This window comes from Triturus cristatus, chromosome 3_2, assembly GCF_964204655.1.
Source record: "Triturus cristatus chromosome 3_2, aTriCri1.1, whole genome shotgun sequence".
Lineage (NCBI taxonomy): Eukaryota > Metazoa > Chordata > Amphibia > Caudata > Salamandridae > Triturus > Triturus cristatus.
The window spans coordinates 1,087,690,797-1,087,713,101 of NC_140584.1; the positions used below are offsets into that span (position 1 = coordinate 1,087,690,797).

The following is a 22,305-nucleotide window of genomic DNA, read 5'->3' on the forward strand; positions in this document are numbered from 1 at the left end:
GCTGGAAGGGGGCACATTAATTAATATCTGGGCACTGTGAGCATGGAGCGGGGCTGCCAGAACTCAAAGAGACTCAGCAGCATACTGGACCATCCCATGAGCCCACCTACACCATGAGGTAAGCAGCTACATTAGCTCCTTCCCTAGCTCTGTCAGTCAGCTCTTTAGGTCTCACCTACCAGACAGCACAAGCTGTATGCTTGCAAAAACCTAATAGCATCTTATAGTTGGCTTAGAGCCAGCCCAGTGCTTACTATTGGGTGCCTTTATTGTCACTCTCATTTGCTTGCTCCTTATTCGTTAGCGTGAATGGGTTTTACTTCCTCTTCTTGTGATTGTCCCTTCCCTGGAGCATGGCTGCATTTCTTGTCTCCTTCCACTGCTCACTTTAGAGATGCTATGTGATTCTTTTTGGTTCATTTTGGTTAAGCACTGCACAAGAGTGCATGTGTTTTCCAGCTGTCTTTCTTGAGTACTTCTTGTCCGCCCTCCGCCGCAGCCTGTGTTTCACTCTCTCACATGAGTGCTTCTCCATGTGCCGACGCGCGTTTCGGAAGTGCCAGTTCGTTTTAACTCCTTCATCAGGGTGCAGAGATCATCGATTTAGGAAGTGGTCACATGGGCCATCAATATTCATGGTACATGCACAATAATAGAGAAACATGGCTCTGTGGAAAGAAGTGTCTGTGGGGACAAGCAAACAATTATTCAAATACACTCTAAATAGAATAAAAATAAAAATTGCCAATCAATAGGAGCAAACTCTCAGAGTTAGATATGTCACATCTGATAGAGGTGTCAAAAGAATTATAAGTACCAAAGCCACCAAGTGTACAAGAATACACCCAAATACAAGGACGAGACTAGATGACTGTAAGTTCACTTACAGTCATCTAGTCTCGCCCTGATTCAGTACCAGTCTGATTACTGTGTAAATATTGGCTTTTATTTTTTGGCTTTATCCTTTCCCTTTCTCTTTCTATTGGTGTCCTGTTATCACTTTTTTTCAGCATTACACATTGTATTTGGGTGTATTCTTGTACACGTGGTGGCTTTGGTACTTATAATTCTTTTGACACCTCTATCAGATGTGACATATCTAACTCCGAGTTTGCCCCTATTGATTGGCAATTGTTATTTTTATTCTATTTAGAGTGTATTTGACTCATTGTTTGCTTGTCCCCACAGACGCTTCTTTCCCCAGAGCCCTGTTTCTCTATTATTGTGCATGTACCATGAATATTGATGGCCCTGTGTGACCACTTTCTAAATCGATGATCTCTGTGCCCTGATGAAGGAGCTAAAACGAACTGGCACTTCCGAAACGCGCGGTGGCGCATTCACTTTGGTTTTTGTTTGTTGTATTTGGTGTATGCTTTATGGGTTTTCTCTTAAATGAATGTTCTTTTGTATTTGTTGATCGTAGATATTGTTGGTCTTTGTGTATTTTTGTATTGTCATTGCACATGTTTAATAAGTTTGTCATTTGTGTATATATATATATATATATATATGGTCATTGTCTGTTTAGCACTGACCCAGGGCTCTTTTTGTACATATTATTCTGTGATTATTTATTATATGTAAATGTGTGTCTTTTGTAATTTATTGCTTGTTTAAACTAATATACAAAAGTATATACACATTTATAAAAAATAAATACATTTCTATATTTTGGAGAATAAATAATTGAGAAATGATGTTCCCTGTGGGTGATGTATGTATATTTGGAGTTATTACCCGCCTATATGAACTTTGAGTGGGGGATTCCTCTCATGTTTTGCACTGTACTTCTCCCTGGACTTTGTCTCCCCCCAGAACTTGTTTTGTTCTCAGGGTCCCTCTTCTGGTTTTTCATTGCTCCTGCCCTCCCACCCTCGATGTTGCTTCCTCCTCCAACTTGCTGCTTCAACCCCGTGCTGCTTACCCCGACCGCCGCCTGTTGCAAAAATACCCCCACTTTTGAACATTTTTTTTATCGATCCAACTGGGATTGGTAAACAAAAGAAAAGGAAAGTGCTGCATCAGTTTCGTAGGCATGAGCATGGATGGTGCGCATGCCTACAAAATGATGGAGCCAGCCACATTATGCGTTTTTTTTTTATTCCTCTTTAGCCATGTTGCACATCATCAGGAATGCTGAACAGCATCGCTAAAAACCACTGGCAAAGCTACTTGGTTTCAAAGGCGAGAACTTTTGGCTTTGCCAATGTTTGCTTTTGTAAGTTGCTGGGAGAGCGTGGTACTACTCTCTGAAATACCCCTCTGCCCAGAAATTGAGGCTTGACAAAAAGGTATGCCTTCCTTTCAAGTAGATGGCATTTTTCAGTAATGAGGGCCAGTCTGTGCAGTTACAGGTGTTGTGTGTCTTCCGCCTGTTGTGATCCTGACTTGAGCATGTCTGGTTTCGTTGTGCTGGAGAGGGGCAGGGTTGCAAGGGCTTCGCCCGTCATCCTGGCCCGAAAAGAAAGCTCTAGGTTGGATTTGTCATGCTTTTCTTTAGGCCATCACCATACACCCCGCCATATGACAGCACCCATCTACCGGAGCTCATGTCATCCACTGAACACAGTCCAGGTTTGAGCAGATGGACGCAGGGCTCCACAGCAGCGCACAATACATCCTTTAATTGAATTGCACTTATGCAAACTCGAGGGGCAATGTGCACGCCAAATTGCCCAGTTAGAACGCGAGCACCTGGGTCGACGTCTGGCACTCCCCACCCACAAACATCCTCTTACTGTTTACTGCTGACGACAGCAGACGCAGGTCTGCAAGAGACTCCTAGGGCATTGCCCCATCTCTCTCGCTCTCTCTCTCTCCCCTCTTCCCCCACCTTTGGTAATGGAACAGTTTCAGCGCTTTTCAGACATGGATGCGCATAAAGTCGGACCCCAACTCTGCTCCTGCAGAAAACAAGTGCGTTGCCATAGTGATCTGAGGGGTGCTCTGCAGGCGGATGTCCCTCCAGCCACTCAGAGGGAGAGCCCGCCCCCCTACCCGGGCATTCCATTCATGTTACTAACGCTCCGCCGTCGCTCCCTCGCTGTGCTGGACAACAACATCCGTGGTTTCCTAAACCTGTCCCAACCTAAATCCTCGTGTGGCCGAACCGCATAAATATGATGACAAGTTTCCATGGCCTCCGCCACAAGCAGGGGGCGGGACCTGTCCCGTCACCCCTCACTCCATGTCTCAAACTCTGGGGACGCTTCCTTTGGCCTAGTTTGTGTCCACTGCCCAGTTGGAATACCCCTGTTTGCTGTGGGATGTGCGATGGGGTGGGTGAAGATGAAACTCTGCTAGGGAATATGTCAGTATTAAGGAACAGAGTCTGTATAGCGGAGCCTACTGGAGGGAACCATGAGGAGTTTTGAAAAGGGGTTTTCAGTTGACTTGTCCACACCAATATCAAATGTGTGGGCATCCGGTTGGGTAAAAGTGTTTGAAATAATTTCTGCCCTCAGCTGAAGAAGAGGCTTGGCGGCTCCTAGAGCGTGTACGCCAGGGGTCACTCTGTCCTCGCTGCAAGGAGATGGAAGTGGATACGATGAAAAGGCCCAAGGTTGGGCCTTGAGGGACCCCCAAAGGACAGCACGCAGGAAGCGGATGTGAGAAGCTCCTGGAGACACAGAAAGAGAACCCACAGACACTGATGCTATTGCACAAAGATAGGGATAAGAATCAGCCGGGTTCTCCTAGTAAGGAGTAAGCAATGACAAGTGTGCGATTGTGACCGCTAACTCTGGCCCACGGCCTAGCGCTTGTTGAGGGTCTTGGACCCGTACACTGCTTTGATGTAAGTGAACTTACCTGAAGGCCTGAGCGACTTGCTGAGAATCTTCCCCGGATTGCGCAGCGGAATCGCATCCGGTAGAAAACCCTCATTCCATGTTTTTGCCGTCCTGGTGACGGGCAGATCATTTTCTGAGGGGAGGGATTTCCCAGGGGCCTCCAGAAGAAGAATCTAAAAAAGATCAAATAAGCACATATCACGCTCAGTGCACATTCAGCGGGTATTGTCTCTGCTCCTGAATGCAATTTCTATCAATTTACCAACAGGCTTTCACAGTACACAGAAGAGTCGTCACATTTGCGCCAATATGATTGTCAAAATGTTCTCTTTTGCTATTCTTGATCCCGGGACATGAACTAACATAGAGCAAGTTGTTTTATCCAGTGTAACTGTCTTCTACCACTAGCACAGCGCCGTAGAGCTTTCTTGATCTCGTCACCTTTTCCAAACATTCAGGCTTTTCCATGGTTTGCTTGTGTTTGATTAGTGGTGTGTGGTTGTGTTTGGTTATCAGAAGTATGTTGAGTCTTCACTTCTGTTCCTGGCAGGTACTGTCACATTGTTAAAATCATTTGATAATGCGCATAGCTACCCAAAAAGGGTTTCCCAGCGCAGACCTGAAGGAGCTGAGGAACATAAACTAATCTGAGACAGAAAGTTCTAGGTGCGCATAGGGACCAGTGCATCAAAGGACTCTCCGGTTTTAGTTGATCTGTTGGGTTGGTTGACCATTGAATGGCCTGCATAGATATTGCGGCCATGGCGGTGGCGGTGTTGTATGTTTAAGCTAACATTATCTGCAGGGATCTGAGATATATGTTGGCGTAAGATTGGAAAGTGTTGCTGATTTGCCAGCTATATAGCTTTGCAGGTGCAGTCTGTGTATCATAGTGTCAGGGTGCTGCAACATTCTAAGTGTAATGGGAATTGTGTTGTGAAGTTGGTTTTGTTGGGATGTAATCGGTGTTGCATGCTTGAGGACGTCCAATTGTGGAATATCGGACATCAATTCGGTGCATGTGGCAAGGTCCGTTGTTTACGCTATGCTGATTGGATAGTAGTATGATGTTCACTAGGTTTGGTGATGTTATTTAACACTACATGTTTTATAATTATAAGTGTGCAGTTTCTAGTACAACAAAATAGAAACCATTATAAAACCTTACTAAAAAATAATAAAAGTACATATTGGATAATTTAGCCAATACCAGATTGATGACCCGAGATAGAAGCAGAATCAGCCATTCAAGTGGGCTATTAGAAGGTGCTTCGATTTACTTATTGTTACTTGTGCTCCCAAATAAAGGTTACACATTACACCCTACAGGCATTTATTTGTTTATTGCATGCACGACGGAAATGGGAGGGGTGACTGTTATGTGTCCTGTTGGTGTAGGAATCACAGGAGTGCTGCTGAATTCCTAAGAGGGTGGGAGAATCAGAAGAGGTATATTTAATGCTATAGAATTTTAGGGGCCATTCTACATAACCGTATAGAAGACCTCTGCAGCATTGCTCAAGCTCGCCGATCCCGTGGTCCCACGGTACTAGGGCCTGGCTCCATGGTAAAGCTTCTGCTTGACAGTTTCCACAGTCTCAGTAGAATAGTTGTCTACTGTCAAAGTCTGAGGAGTTTGTGATTGGGTCTCATACAAGTACCAAGCAACAATAACAGCAACAATTGACGCGATATGCAAAGACTAACACAAATCGAGAGCACAGAGATCAGCCAAGTGATGCAATGTACACAAACACAGAATAAACAGCCTGTGTAGGACAGTGTCCTCTGGAGTGACAGCCACTGTGGTCATTATTGGGGGCAAGACAGGAGGCGTCAGAGTAAAGACTCACAGAACTGCTGAGGGTGCCCCAGTGAATTGAGACAAAAATGTCTGCCATGGAAAGGATGGTGGAAGTAGTAAAGGGTGAGTGACCAAAAACAAACTGGGGGCGGTTCTCCTGCACCTCCCGGTCCTCAGGATTGGAGCTCTGAAAGAGGCAGACTCCACGATACAGAGGGGACAACATATGGATGGATCTGCCTCCTCCATGATGATGTAGATGAAGTGTGAAAGGCTGGGGTAACATTAATCGGGCACAGCAGCTTTACTCCAATGATGACACACTGCGTGGTGTGCACGGATCCACTGTTGGGGTTTAAATCTGTGAGGCTGCCAGCGAGGGGCTCTGACAGTTTTCGGACTGGAGATGAAATAATCTGGGCAGAGTTTGCAAGATCAGGACAGAGGGAGAGCAGATGAAGATTGTAGAAAGAGAACCTTGCATTGATTGAAAAGACTATTCATATTTTCCCGCATCTCCGTCGTGACACTGTGACAAAGCTCCTGGTGCGGGGTCTTCAAACACTGGCCAGCCAAGCTGAGGTTGAGAATTGAGAGAAAGGTTCATGTGTTCCCCCACCCAGAGACAGCCTGTGTGCACGATCCGGTGGTTCTCTCCTGCATACTAGTGCTATAATCCGCTGTTCTTACCCCACCACTACTCTTTGAGCAGGGTCTTCTGTGTCCCTGAGGACTGTGATCTAGAGAAGCGTTAAAAATAAGAAATATGTGTGTTGCTTTCTTGCTTCAGAGGTTACCATCGGGGTGTTATGGACCAGCATTTAATGAGGGTGTATATTGCTGTCTCTAATTAGGTGAAATTCCTTTACCGCTTCTCAGAATTAGGAGAACTCATCCATAAGACTGAAGAACCAGGCTGAATTAGGCCTGGCGGCGCAGGGTATGCCTGAAATCTTCTGAGTTCGCCTGCTAAATGTACAGAGACACGGAACACTCTGTTGGCACAGGAACTTCAATTTATTAGCTGCAGCTAGGTACAGTTGTCCTAGAAGTACATCAGTGGTAGGTTCTCAGGAGACTGCCACTTCAATCCATGGCTCACAGTCTTTTATAGCGCTTGAATCCCCTAAAGCAACAACCCCCTCAATGTGCAATAAAAACAAACAAATCATCCACTAGCAAACATTCTTTGTACAAGATACAGAATAATAGGTAATATAAATTCCTTCCCTAGGGTTGTGTTCTCTACCTGACCCTATAGGCCAGGTGGCATGAGCATTCCTAAGTTAAATTAATTTACAACAGGACATGTTTGCGTGTTGCAGGTGGTGATTCGTAAAACAATTGGAGAGGCAGAGAAGAATCACCAAGGGTCAATAGATGGTTATCACGGGAATTAGTTGCTTCGAGCCGGGTCTCAGAATGTACTTTGCTCAGAGAAACAGGAAAAGGTTGTTTAACATGTTACAGTACAGAGTATGAAAGAAACGCTACGAAGGTCGTCGGTGCCTGTGTGAGGGCAACATCACAATGGTGTCAATACGCAAGATGGAGCCGTAATCATATTTCCTCAGACCCTCCTTTTGCCATTACTCAGGCAAAAACACACAGGCTGTTGTTAATCAGAATCGACTTCAATAGCCATGAAATCTACAAGCTGTTGTTGCAGCATTATTTTTGTGTTCTCTGCTTTCTAGGATACAGGATTTGGAACACACAGGGTGGCGCAGAGCCCTCATATAGCAGGACCACATTGTAGGCAAAGGCAACATGAGAAGAGAATAGCCAAAGTCGCTCCGACAAAGGTAAGAATCTTCCATCCCCATGTAGACAGTAGTCCCCCAAACCATCCCATCAGAGACCAATTCCCTTCATCCTGGTGAACGGACTCAGCGATCTTATGTAGTTTAGAGATGGCTTGGTATACTGTAGGGGCGTTGTCTGGAATATAAATGCAACAGCTAGATCCGATCAATTTGCATACGCCCCCACGGTCAGCAAGAATAATATCTAATACCATCCTGTTCTGAAGCTTGACAAGGCGGTCAGCAACGAGTTCTGCAGTGAGATTACTCAAAGCTCCAGCTGTTTCATTGACAGTGGCTTCTACAACTCGAATTAGTTGTCTTATGTCTCTACTGTTGGCTATTGGACCCCAGAATGGAAGAAGTCCTTTCAAGACATTCCTGACTTCTTGTCCTGACGTATCCTGGTCAGACGCCACCCTTCTTTTCTGTAAATGATGCTTGGCATCTGCTATATATGTAGGGGGCAACAACCAAGCAATATAACAAGTGCCTCTCCAATTACCAGGTAGAGAAGTGTAAGCCTTATTTCCACACACAAAGTATGTATTACGTGAGGGAACCATGCGAGGCCAATCTGTCCCATTCAAGGTCACAATATGTTGGCATTTGCTTGTACCTTTATATTCTAACCCTCCTTTCCCAATACAGAATGGTGCTTGTCCAGGAACCACTAGAAAAGTTTGTCCTTTCCGAGAGGTTTTATGAGAGGGCAGGAAATACAAATCCGTAGATCTGGTTTGGCGATCAGCATATTCTGACTTCTCACTATTCGTCCCATATATCCTTTTTCTGTCCCGCCAACATAAATGTTATAGATGTACTCCCAAGCTCCTTACGTCTTGGGTATCACCATCTCCAGAAAATACCCAACTGGCACTCAATTCCCACCATGCACTACATGAACCATTAAATGAAAAAGGAAGGGTAATGTATGGTATTCCAGTATTCACAGAACTTGGCAGAAGACCACAAACCCAACAGTTCGTCGCATTAGTAGCCAATTGATGTTGGTGTAGCATAGAAACAAATGTGTTGTTACAGAATTCACTCCTTCTCGACTCAACATGAGGGGGTAGAGCGACATGTGTATGCATTTCAACGGTAACTTTGGGAATAGGCTGCGTAAAAATTACATGTAGTCCCCATCCTATGCAAGACAATATAATACACATTAAAATCAATATTATTAAAGCCACTACAAAACGATTATGCAATAATTTACAATGCTTCGTGCTCATTGTTTGCATTTTGTCCATTCCCTTTTGAACAGTCATTTCCATCTCTAAATGTTGCCCGTGACAGGAGGTTGCTTCACTCAGCTGTGATTGTCTGCAGTTCTTTTATTTTCCTACAAGTCCCACAGGCCTAGAGCCACACCTTGAGTCACAATTCTAAGACTACGATCACGGCCCTGCAACATGTGGAAATCGGGATAAAGACAAAGTCAATGAGTCACTATTGAGGTATTTTGTTCAGTCTGGGCCTCAAATCGTACCTCTGGGAACCAGGTACAGTTTGTTCTTGGAAAAGGAGATGTGGTTCAGTAGTGTCCAATTTCAATGCCGGTGGTATAGCTGCTTGGAGGATCTCGTCGTCGTCTTTCTCTGATCTGGCAAAGTCTAGGTGTGCATCGCTAAACAGTCCAAATCTTGGTATTCTTTCGCTTTCAGAATCGCTAATTGGGTTACGAACCCACTGATCATAAGGCAAAGGTAGGGGCACTTTCTTGCAATGTACCCCATGTACCCAGTTCTTTTTGCCGACCACCTTCACTGCAGTACGCGTCGTTAGAAGTACTTGATGATGTTCTCTCCAGCGAGTTTCCAAGTTCTTCGACCTCTGGAAGTTTTTAATGCAGACCCAATCTCCGGGCCGTATGGTATGACCAGGATCTGTTGAAGCCTGAGGCAAAGTATCTTGTACCTGTTGGTGAAGGACACGTAACTTAGTGGTGAGATCATGCAAATAGTCAATTAACAATGGATGCTCTATCTCGGAGTATTTCTTTGGCCTTGGGACTCCCCAAACATTTGCAGGGCGTCCAAACACAACCTCATAAGGTCTAAGCCCCATACGGGAATGGGTGGTTGTTCTGGTGGATATGAGAGCCAAGGGCACGGCATCAGGCCAAGCAAGACCCGTGCTGGCTTGTATTTTCGCGAGTTTAAGCTTAAGAGTGCCATTATAGCATTCCACCAAACCTGCTGACTGAGGATGGTTTGCTGCGTGGAACTTTTGTTTAATGCCAAGGCCTGTATATACTTTCTGCATGATCTGACCCACAAATTCACTTCCGTTGTCACTCCAAATAATTCTGGGTAACCCAAATCTCGGCAGAAACTCCTTCAAAAGGACTTTTGCCGTGGATAGAGCAGTATAATCTTTCAGGGGATAGGCCTCTATTCATCGGGAGAAGGCACATACCACAACAAGAACATACTTCAGATTGTTACATCGTTCCATGTGAATGTGATCTATTTGCAAAACCTCAAAAGGGTACGTTGGGGGAGCAAAGTGGCCTGCCGGTGTTGGTGTTCCCTTCCCCGGGTTATGCATCAAGCATATAATACAATGCTTAACTAGATTGTCTGCACATTTAGGGATCCCCACATTCTGCCATACCGGAGCCAGAAGTTTGCATATACCTTTAGCGCTAATGTGGGCTGGACCATGTGCCATGGTAACTACTGGGAGTACATAAGCATCTGGTAACAACCAGCGTTGATGTTCCGACAAGTCTGTCCAGCACCCTGTCACATCCAACCTTCCTATACTCTCTTTCCACGTACTCAATTCTTTCTCTGTGGCTTCTGCCTGGATCATTTTCACACTGTCCACAGTATTCTCACACATCCCACCTTGTGCAACCCATCTAGCAGAGCCCACAACATACATGCGGCTTGTAGTGTCTTTAGCGGTCTCTTTCGCTATCTGGTCTGCGAAAGCATTTCCTTGACCTACATCATAAGTAATTTTCTTATGTGCACTACACTTCACAATTGCTATCTGAGTGGGCATGGTAAGCGATTCAAGAAGGTCATTTACCAATTGGCCATGCTGTATCTTTGTGCCATGGGATGTGAGAAACCCTCTTACCTTCCACAGGCGGCCAAAACTATGGGCCACTCCAAACACATACTGACTATCAGTATACACATTCACCCTTTTTCCTTCAGCTAACACACAAGCTCTAGTCAGTGCTATCAATTCAGCTGCCTGGGCTGAATTATGTATAATACGCGCTGTTTCCACAACAATGTACAAGGTAGTGACTGAATAGGCTGAGGTCGTTTCACCATTGGGAAGCTTAAAACAAGAACCGTCCACCCATAGGATCTCATCCGGGTCCGGGAGTGGAGTATCCTTTAAATCAACTCTGCCTCTTGTCTCTTCCTCCTTGCAGAGGAAGCAATCATGCTGCTCCTGAGTACCATTTTCTACTGGAATTGGCAGCAATGTTGCCGGGTTCAGGGCATTACATCACTTAATGTGTATGTGGCTAGCCAAGAGCATCAATTCGTACCCCGAAAGGCGTGCACTCGTGAGGTGTTGAGTCTTCGTTCTATTTAGGTGGGTGTCTACTGCATGCAGCACCATGACAATGAGGGTATTATCTAATACCAATCCAGCAGACTGGCGAATGGAAACTGCCGCTGCTGCTGTAGCCCTCAAACAGCTAGGTAACGCCTTGGCCACTGGATCTAACATAGCCGAAAAATAGGCACAGGGACGTTGCTTGTCCCCAAATTGTTGCGTTAAAACTAATAATGCGCAATCTTCTTTCTCATGAACATAGAGTGTGAAAGGCTTACTGTAATCAGGAGTTCCTAACACAGGAGCAGAGCACAAGGCAGTACGTAATTCAGTGAAACTTTTCTGACATTCCGCGGTCCATGGGAGAGGGTGCGGTGTATTTTTAAGAGTAAGTGCCAACAAGGGTTTCGCCAGAAGGGAAAAATTGGGGATCCATTGTCTACAATAAGAGGTAATACCTAAAAAGGCACGCACCACTTTTTGCGTACATGGAATAGGCATTTGGGCAATTGCTTGGATACGTTCTGGGGTCAATCGCCGTCCCTCCTTTGACAAGAGATGACCTAGATAGGTAACCTCTTGGCAGCAATATTGCAATTTAGATGGTGAAACCTTGTGGTGGTGGTCAGATAAGTGTCGTAACAGTGAAATGGTAGCCTTTTTACAAGTGTCCTCAGAATCTGCTGCAACCAACAGGTCATCGACATATTGAATGAGAGTGGCCCCTGGTGGTAAAGACATAGTATTGAGCTGTGATTGTAATGCTTGACTATAAATGGAGGGGCTCTCGCAATAACCTTGAGGAGCCCGCTTGAACCGGAAGCTTCGGCCTGCTAAGGAGAAGCCAAAAATATCCCTACTTTCCTCAGCAACGGGAATGCTGAAGAAAGCATTTTTGAGGTCAATGACAGAAAACCAGGAAGCTGAGGCGGGTATCATTGTCAATAGGGCATTAATATCCGGGACAACAGGGAATTGAAGTACTACAATCTTGTTGACTCTCTGAGATCGATCACAAAACGATAGACAGGTGGCTGAAAGGAGTCGGTTTGTTTAAAAACAGGCAGAACAGGGCTATTGCATACATTTCCCCTAGTCTCTTCAACCACACCATTTTGTACCAAATCATGAACTATAGTCAAAAGAGCTTTTTCGCCCTCACTGGAAATTTTATCCTGTGGAATGTGAGGAAATTTAATATTAGGCTTGAGGGTTACAATGTAGGGCGGGATCCGCAGGAGGCCCACAGCATTGGGGCCGGTGGCCCAGAGGGTGGCGGGAAGAGATTGTAATTCAGAGGGGAGCTGGTCTTTAGACAAGTACATCGGTGAGGTCAATTTCTTAACTAAGGTAAGACGTACACCAGAAGGGGAACAGTGTAATGTCGCATACAATCTCTTCAATAAATCCAATTTTCACCACAACCAGTTGTTAAAAGGAGCGGGGCCTCCAATTTGTAAGGACCTATTGAAATGGGCAAATGGCGTGAAACTGGGTTTTGAACTGGGGTGCCAGAAAAACCTACAGAAACATTCGTACAGCCAGACAAAGGTGCTCCAGGGAGTTTAGAGTGAATCATAGAGCTCTTTGTCGCACCAGTGTCTAAGAGGAATGGCTCTGTAACACCTAGTGCTACTACATCAACATAAGGCCCGCTTTGGTCCACTGGAACTGATACTACTCCCGTACTTCGTCCATGGCTGTCCTAGCTAGATTGGGAATTCTGGCTCTCATCCTCGGTATAATAATCATCATTGTAATAGTTGGTAGACTGAACATTTTGCTGATCAAAATAATTCGTGGAGATTCCAGGGGGCATGGAACGTTGGTTATTAGGCGGCGTACCCCGTCCTCTACCTCTGGGTGCTGACTGATAACCACCCCCGCCTCGTGACCCAGGAACGCCGCCCGTACGCTGTACAAAAAACGGGCAATTATACTTTAAATGGCCTTCTTCTTTACAGTAGGCGCATTGATTCTGGCCCAGTGGGGGTCGGGGAACAAAAGGCCCAGGCCTCTGCAACTGTCTCTGAAATTGTGGAGGCGGCTGATATTCACGTTGGGCAGGGCGAGGAGGATGAGCTTGTTGCAAAAGAACTTTTGTTTTCAGCACTTTAGTCTTTTTATCAAGTTTCTCTCTTTCCTCTTTATCCCTATTTTCATAATATTGAGCAGTAGCCAATATCTGGGCCGAAGAGGAGACCGCCCACGCACTTTCAGAATTCTTCAATTTATTAGATATTTCCGGAACCAAATTTGACACAAATTTATCTACAAACAGTCGTTGGCCACCTTCCGTGCTCATATCCTGACCACTATGATCGATAAACGTCTCCTCAAAACGAGTGAAGAAATCAGAGACGTTTTCATCCGCTGCCAACAATTAACTTGCAGAGGGGGCATCATAGTTTTCAGTAAGGCAATGATCCTAGCTGGGAGTTCTGTAATTAAAGCCTCAGGTTTGGCACCACCCACTTGGAGTCTGTCCGCGGCAAGTATGGCAGCCCAATCACCCCCCAATTCCCCTGGATGGTCCTCCTTTCGAATCCTAGCCCATAATGGTTGTGGGACCACATTATCCATTAACATGTCTATATCGGCCAAATTCATAATACATGCATCGACAGTTTGGGACAACTCTTTGTAGTACCCAGCAGGATTTTTACGGGGGGTCCGGTAAGGACTGTTTAAGGGCCAATACCTCAGATCGTTTCCAAGGGACGTGCACCCACACACGTTGAAAGTGAGCAGGTATAAGAGGATTACCACCCTGAGCTGCAACCTCCTCTCTCCACACTGGGGGAACATCTCTCATAGGATAGTGTTTTAATTTTCGTCTAACAGAGGAATCGCGTTTTGGCAAAGACCGGCAAGCAAACATCATTCTAAATGTGACAAGCGTCCGTACCGCATCCTCAACCTCTGCGCCCACAATCAGCCCTTTATCAAACTCGGCCTGAACATCTAGCAGGCCCTGAGGGGCTGGTCCCAATCCCATATCCTCCCACTCTTGACCTAAAATGTTACACATAGTATCAAAAACATATCTCTGCGTTGGTGCCTCCCATTGCTGAAAGGTGACCATAATGTCTTGCACACTATACTGGGGGCCATTCGTGATCCACCTTCGGGCAAGGAGATCTAACACTTCCCGTTCATCTGGACCTGGGAGCTGACTACGAGTTTGTCTACGAGGAGGAACAGGGGTCATTTGAAGTGTCCCAAATAGAGGGGACAAAAGGCCAGAAACTGTATCAACCATTCGCCTCCGAACGGAGGGAGAATTCGTCAATAGGACAGGAGACAGAATATTAGGCGGGGCAGAAGAGGGAGTAATAGGTACAAAGGGAGACGAAGGTAGGGGAGAGCTCAGTAATACCGGAAGAGGCTGTGATGGGGGTGCAGGAACCGATTGAGGAGCGACAGGTGGAACAACAGGTGGAACAGGTGGGGCAGGTGCTAATAATAAAGGTGCATTCGGAGGAGGAGCCTAGCGCTTGACCAAGATGGCCGCGTGAGCCCTGAGCTCCCGCTACCCTCGCGCCCTCCTGCACTTATCCTGTCCTAAATCCTGATTTTCCTGCACGGAATCCTGCAGATGAGTCACAGCTGGGGCGACTGACGCTGTCCGGGCGAAGATCGCCCATCGGGGACCGAAGTTGTGCATGGCGGAAGATTGCGGCCTACCTCCGAAGGATGCCAGGGGCTTGCGTTGGCAGGATGCCCGGCCACTAATTGAACAACAGCGGCCCTGGGAGGTGTGAACTGACAGACGGATGCCGCTGCACTTTCACTTTCGCTTTCTCGCCCTTTGTTTGTTCTGGCTTGGGAGCGCTTCACGCATGTCCCCCTCTGTCCGGAGGACTTCCACTCGGTCCTGACTGACTGTTGTAGTCCTATTTGACCCTGTTTCCTCTAGCTGCGTGAGGGACGTCCTTTGGCAATTGATTGTCCTGCTGTTCGGGATGTCGACCAAATCGGAGGCGGACAGGTCGAAGTCTAAGACTACCCGGCGGGGAGGCTATACCCAATCCAACAATATGGATCGTTATGCCCAGCAGAAGGGGTCGCCTGGTGGATCGGGACAGTCGCTGGAAGCGCAGAAGGCCGATTCATCCCCTGCCTCGGAGCTATCGCTGCAGGATATCAAAGGGGCGATAGATGGGATGCAATCTTCGATTGGGCGACAGTTCGAGACCCTGGCACACAAGGTGGACATGATTCTGATTGATGTCAACTTGATTTGCGCGGACCTGGGCAAAACCAATGAGCGGGTCAAGTCCCTGGACCTCAAGACCACTGGTCTCGCGGACGATGTCTCGGAACTTCAGGCTGAGGTTCGTAAGTTACGAACCGTGAGTGACCTCTCCGCCCGCCGGCTCGAGGACTTCGAAGGTCGGGCCCGGCGAAATAATGCGCGCCTTATTGGGGTCCCGGAAACTTCGGAGGATCTCTCCGTGGATTTACTCGTCGAGGATTTGGTGGTGAATCATCTTGCGCCTAAGGGCCTCAGCAAGTTCTTTGCGGTGGAGCGGGCTCACCGAGTGCCTGGAGGACGGCCTAAGGTGGGAGCCCCCCCGCGACCGATTGTAGCCCGGATCTTTAATTTTCGGGATCGAGATGCTATCCTGCTAGCATCGAGGGTGACAGGCCCGGTCCCTTTTCAGAACGCCTCTGTGAGTTTTTATCCTGACTTCACCCAGATGGTGCAGAAACAGAGGCAGAGTTTCCTGGGGGTGAAGCGGCGGCTCAGAGACATGGACCTGAAGTATGCCATGCTTTTCCCCGCCAGGTTACGTGTGGTGTATGAGGACCGGACTTTCTTCTTCGAATCACCGGACATGGCAGGGGACTGGTTGGGTGCGCTCCCTCGGCGGCAGCCTGGCCGGGACAGCGTGGACGGAGCGGAAGGCGATCGTGATGGACAGAAGTGATACCTCCGGTGTTGGCACGTATTGACTCAGCCCCGGACAGTGACTCGCACCTTCCTGCAGTAATGGGAGGGCGGCGGGGGGAAGATAGGAGCTCTTTCCTCCCTTGGGGTACTTTTTGTAGATTTGTTTTTGATAGGGCGACAGGCACACTGCAAGTTGGGGGGGCTGTGTAAGCTGACGCAGGGGTGCAGGGAGGGGGGGGATTTGGGATGTTGGGGTTGTTGTTGGGGGGTGTGTTTTTCTTTCTTGCAAGGCGTAGCAATTGTTGTCAGCATTGTCCGATCGTGGTTCTCCGGGGGGGGTGGAGGTCTCTTTGTGTTCGGGGATGGGGGATAGGGGCTTAAGCATAATCAGCTGGAATGTTAATGGCTTAGGGGATCGTATTAAACGGGGGATAGTCCTGCAATTCTTGAAATGGACCTCGCCAGATGTGGTCCTCCTGCAGGAGACCCATCTTATAGGGAATACGTGTTATGCACTCAACAGAAAGGGCTATAAATTCATTGCTCACTCGGGGTTCTCCTCGGGCTCCAGGGGTGCGGGCATACTTGTTCGAGCTTCCCTACCATTCGAGGTTGATTCCACCATTGCCGATGACAGGGGGCGCTTTGTGGCTGTGGCGGGGAGATGGGAGGGCAGAACGTTGGTATTGGTTTCGGTTTATGTCCCTCCTGCCCTGCAGGCCTCCACGTTTGCTGATCTGGGCAAGGCCTTGTTGGAACTCCCCGAAGGGATGCTGGTGGTGGGAGGAGACTTCAATGCGGTTGGTTCTGGAATGCTTGATAGGTGTCCGCCCAGGGACACCGGGGGTGCTCAGAAGTGGCTTCCCGATTTTATAGACACTTTTGGTCTGGTAGACTGTTGGAGGCTACGGCACCCCACTCAGAGACAATATACCTTCCATTCCGGGGCCCACGGGAGTCTCTCCCGGATTGATTACTTGCTCACTCTGGCTGCGCACGCCTCTTTGGTATCTGAGGCTAGGCACCTGGCACGGGGCATTTCTGACCATTCACCGGTGTGGGCCCGCTTGAATATTGGCCGGGTGGCGGGGGGCAGGGTGGCTCCCATTAACCCCTGGTATTTTCGTGACCCCAAGCTGCGCAGTGCGTTGCTGAAGTCAGTTGACCGCTATTTCCAAGAGAATCAGGGTTCAGTTGAATCTGCGGTGTCCTTGTGGGAAGCTTTTAAGACTGTATTGAGGGGGGTGGCCCTTTCCCTGGTAGTGGCCGCCAAGCGGCGGAGAGATGCCGAGGTGACGCAAGTAGAGGACGAGATAGCGGCTTTGGAAGTGGCCTTGGAAGAGGATGTTACACCGGCCACACTGCATAATTTGAGCTTGAAGCAACTGGAAGATAGGGATCTGGTGACGAACGCTGCTAAGACCCTTCATAGGGAGCAGCAGGGTCGACTGTATGATGTCGGCGATAAGGCCGGGAAATTGCTGGCGTGGCTGGACAAAAAAGAGCGTGTCAATCGAGTGGTGCCGGAGTTGTCTACGGATGGGGGAGAGGTTGTTACTGACCCTGACGGTATAGTTCAGTGTTTCTCGGACCATTTTCGTACGGTATACACCTCGGTCTCGGATAGGCCGACTGAGGATTCGTGTGACCTGTTGCGGGATATCGCTCTGCCCTGCCTTTCTGCCATTGATAGGGATGACCTTGATGGAGATATAACTGTCGACGAAGTGGCGGGTGCTATCCGCGCGTTGCGCTCCGGTAAGGCTTCGGGCCCAAATGGTTTGCCGGTCGAGCTGTATAAGCTTCATCCGGATAAGTTGGCTCCTCACCTGCGCGCCATGTTCGTGGAGGCGCGGGTGAATGGGTTTCTTCCGCTCGACCAACGGCTGGCGACGATTGTGGTAATACATAAAGACGGTAGGCCCCGTGACAAGTGTGGCTCCTATCGGCCGATATCACTTCTCAATGCCGAGCCGAAAATCCTTGCTAAGCTCCTTGCTAACCGCCTGGTCCGGGTGCTTGGCGACTTGATCCACCCGGATCAGTCGGGCTTTATCCCGCACCGTAACACTGCACTGAATCTTAGACGCCTTCATGGTGTGATCGCCAGGACGGGCAAGATGCGGGAGCCGGCTGTTGTGGCGTCCCTCGATGCCACGATGGCCTTTGATACGGTGGAGTGGGCGTACCTGTGGGCTGTGCTAGCCAAGTTCGGCTTTGGGCCTGGATTTGTGGGCTGGGTGAGGTTGCTCTATGAGGGACCTCTCGCCAGCGTCGTGGTGAACGGGCGGGCGTCGGCACCGTTCGAGCTCGGGAGAGGCACCCGGCAGGGTTGTCCCCTGTCGCCGTTATTGTTCGCTCTTGCTCTTGAGCCGCTGGCGGCGTGGATACGATGGCACCCGGACATACGTGGGATTCGCTGGTCGTCTGACCATGAAGACCGTATTTCACTTTACGCCGACGACATTCTGCTATACCTCGCCTCGCCTAAGAAATCTCTGATAGTGGTTTGTGATGTCTTGACTTCTTTTGGTAGAAACTCTGGTCTTCTCATTAATTGGGGGAAGTCATACTTGTATGTCCTGTGTGGTGATGTCCCGCCTGTCCCGCGCAACTGCCCGCTCCAGATAGCCCAGCAGGGCTTTTTGTATTTGGGGATCTATATTTCCATCGATCCCATTTTGCGATACGAGAAGAACCTGCTCCCTCCCTTGGCGCGTCTGCGGCGGGACGTGGCGGGCTGGCGGCGGTTGCCGCTTTCCCTCCTTGGCCGTGCCGCTCTGTTCAAGATGATGTCTCTTCCCCGTTTCCTCTATGCCCTGCAGAATACTCTTGACTGGGTCCCGGCCAGTTACTTCCGTGAGGTTGAAAGCCACCAGCGCGCGCTATTGTGGGAAGGGCGTCCGCGTATAGCGATTGCTAAGTTGACGCTTCCATGGTACTACGGGGGTATTGCGCTTCCGGACATCCGACGTTATTACTGGGCCACCCAGTTGAGTGTGATTAACCATGGTGTATATGGTCCGGCGCTGAGCCCTGGTTTCGCCATGGACCGATGGTTGCTACGTGGGGGTAGCTACTCCAGAGCGCTGTATTCGAAGTCGTTAGACTTAACCCTAACGGGGCCCACCAGGGTGGCTGTGCATGTATGGAAGGTTGCGACGGATTCACTGGGCTGGAAGGGTAAGCTTACCCTCGCCACCCCTCTGTTTGACTCCGATATTCTGGGTAAGCTTTGGCATACAAAAGGGTTTGAGAAATGGGACCTGATCGGCATATCCAGGGTTGGAGACCTCTTGGTTAAGGGTAGGATAAAATCATTCGAGGAGCTGCAGAAGGAATATGAGCTGGGGAGCACGGAGTTGTTCCGATACGCTCAAGTGTCCCACGCCTTGCGGTCAGTTCTTGTAGAAGGGGAGAAGGTGCCTGAGTCCTCTCCGTTAGAGGACCGGATCCTGGATGGCCATATGCCAGAGAGTACGATCTCGCTCATTTATAAGAAACTTGTTAATGTTCGGGCTGATCTTCTTCTAGGGTTACGTGCTCAATGGACCAGGGATGGCCTTGAACTAGATGACGAGGACTGGCAGTACGCAGTTTCCTCTCCCAAAGAGGTCGCGAACCCCGCGCGCCTGCGGTTGGTGCAGCTTAAAATACTCCATAGGGTCTACGTGACGGGGCCCAGGCTGGTCCATATGGGTTTTTCTGAGGAGGGCTTATGTAAGAGAGGCTGTGGTATGGTGGGCACCTTCCTACATATTATTTGGGAATGCGGTGCGATTATGGAGTTTTGGAGGCGCATCCACGAGGTGATGGGGGAGGTGACGGGCATCGTCATGCAGCCTGAGGTGCGGTGTTGTCTTCTGAATGTTTGGGGTCCTACTGACCATGATGCGGCACAGACTCAGTGGGTGACCCTGGGTAACATGATTGCCAAGCGCGACATTGCTCGTCTGTGGGGCTCTAATGGGCCTCCTACATTGACAGCATGGATGGAAAACATGGATTGGAGCATGTTTAGGGAGAAGACAGTGTATTGTGCTCGAGGGCGCCCTCGGAAATGGCACTCTGTATGGGGGCGCTGGAACCAGTACAAAGGGGGCATATGCCTGCCCCCGGACCCGGATCCGCCCGAGGAGCAGCTTTCCCCTTAGCTTTCTTTCCGGCTTTGAACTTCTTACTGATATGTGTATGTCTTCTTGAGTCTCTGACTTCCCCTCCCTTCCCTTACTACAGACCTGTGCCTGTTAGACGAAATGGGGCTCGCTTCCCCTGATGAGAACCCTTCTGGTGCTTACAGTACTTATCGCCTTGCTTGTGTTTAGGTTTGGATTTGTGTTTATTTAAAACAGAACCTTCGATTCTCCTGTCATTGGAATGTTGACGCTAGCATGTGTTGTGTTTTTAAAGCTGCCGTACCTCCGGGTTGTCGGCTGAATAGCTGTGTCACTGATCTTACAGAATAAAGGTTTTTACAAAAATAAATAAATAAATAAATAAAGGTGCATTCGCTCCCGGGGCAGGCGGTAGTGCAAAAGGTACATTAGCCCCCTGTGCATAGGGCGGAGGTAATCTCAACAGATGGGACATTAAAGGATCCTTCTCAGGGTCCACATTTTTCTCTGTAGGGGAAATTGGCAACGCTGGATAACATTTATCTACCGCCATACGATGTTGCCTATCTGAAACCTCAATCGCATGATCGGTCTCATTATTTTTGAACTGTTGGGCAGCTTGTACAATAGACATATCCCTCCTATCTCTTTTAGCTTGTTTTATTTCTTTCTGTTTGGCCTCCTCACGCCATAAGCGAAAAGAGTCAAACATAGCCGGCCGGGCTTTTCATTTAAACAAAGTGTCCTCCAAATTATCTAAGACATTGAGCTCCAAACTGCCATTCTGCGGCCCCCGTAAAACACCATCTTTCCTAGTATAGCGAACCCACGCCTCATTAAAGGCTATGGGGCCAATACCATGTTTAGAATATACTTCATAAGTGGGAGTTCGGCCGGAGGAATTGGACAAGAGTCCTCCAGTCGGGAATCCCTATCGCAACAACAACAAAACCATCTTCCAAACTTACTGAAACCAGGCATCGCTATCACACTAGTTTCTTTACAAACTTCAAGGGGTTAATTAGTCACTTTATAGTACAAAAACTGCACTCACCCCTCGGTTTCGGAACAAAGACAAAACAAAGACAAAGGAGTGGCCACTATACTTAACTTAACCAAATGTTGTCTTACGCCAACAGAAGTCCGTCTAATGTCTCGCAATACCAATCACCAAGGGAGCCAAAGCGTGGCGGCAGTCAGGGCAGCAGGTCTTCGCTGCCGTTGGAAAGGAGAAGCCACACTGTAAAAACCTTCGGTCCACTTACGACATGCAGGGGTCGATCACGTGGTGCACGTCCTCCGGAATTTCCTTGCGGGGCTCCTCACGATCCTCGGGCTGGACCCACTACCTCTGAAGCCGCCTCACAGAGGGCACCATTTGAAGAACCAGGCTGAATTAGGCCTGGCGGCGCAGGGTACGCCTGAAATCTTCTGAGTTCGCATTCTAAATGTACAGAGACACGGAACACTCTGTTGGCATAGGAACTTCAATTTATTAGCTGCAGCTATGTACAGTTGTCCTAGAAGTACATCAGTGGTAGGTTCTCAGGAGACTGCCACTTCAATCCGTGGCTCACAGTCTTTTATAGCGCTTGAATCCCCTAAAGCAACAACCCCCTCAATGTGCAATAAAAACAAACAAATCATCCACTAGCAAACATTCTTTGTACAAGATACAGGATAATAGGTAATAGAAATTCCTTCCCTAGGGTTGTGTTCTCTACCTGACCCTATAGGCCAGGTGGCATGAGCATTCCTAAGTTAAATTAATTTACAACAGGACGTGTTTGCGTGTTGCAGGTGGTGATTCGTAAAAAATTGGAGAGGCAGAGAAGGATCACCAAGGGTCAATAGATGGTTATCACGGGAATTTGTTGCTTCGAGCCGGGTCTCAGAATGTACTTTGCTCAGAGAGACAGGAAAAGGTCGTTTAACATGTTACAGTACAGAGTATGAAAGAAACGCTACGAAGGTCGTCGGTGCCTGAGTGAGGGCAACATCACAATGGTGTCAATACGCAAGATGGAGCCGTAATCAAATTTCCTCAGAAGACATGGGACCCATATCCAAAGACCTTGCCACATTCTATACTGCTCTTACAGCATCCTCCCGGAGTTCCATGCAATGGTGTCCACTGGTTGCTACACTTGTATCCAGTATTTGTAAAGCGCAAACTAATCCTCCCAGGGGTCTCAAGGCGCTGGGGGCCGTCGGGGAGATTAAGTGAGCTATTGCCCAGAGTCACATGGTGCTGAGCTGAGTTGAGCTGCCGCCGATGTCGGGGATCGAACAGTGTGCTCGTGCTCCGGGGTCAGCAGCTCTGGTCGCTGCACCACACCTATCCCACACTTGA

At 48.4% G+C, this 22,305-nt stretch overlaps 1 protein-coding gene across 1 annotated transcript in view; it reads right to left on the reverse strand.

Annotated features, from left to right (window-relative positions):
* Window positions 1–22,305, reverse strand: part of COL26A1 (collagen type XXVI alpha 1 chain) — a 779,433-nt gene that overhangs the window by 96,409 nt on the left and 660,719 nt on the right. Inside the window, exon 5 of the mRNA XM_085649850.1 lies at window positions 3,814–3,967. Within this exon, the coding sequence (XP_085505976.1) occupies window positions 3,814–3,967 (154 nt within the window). The remainder of the gene's footprint in view (window positions 1–3,813; window positions 3,968–22,305) is intronic.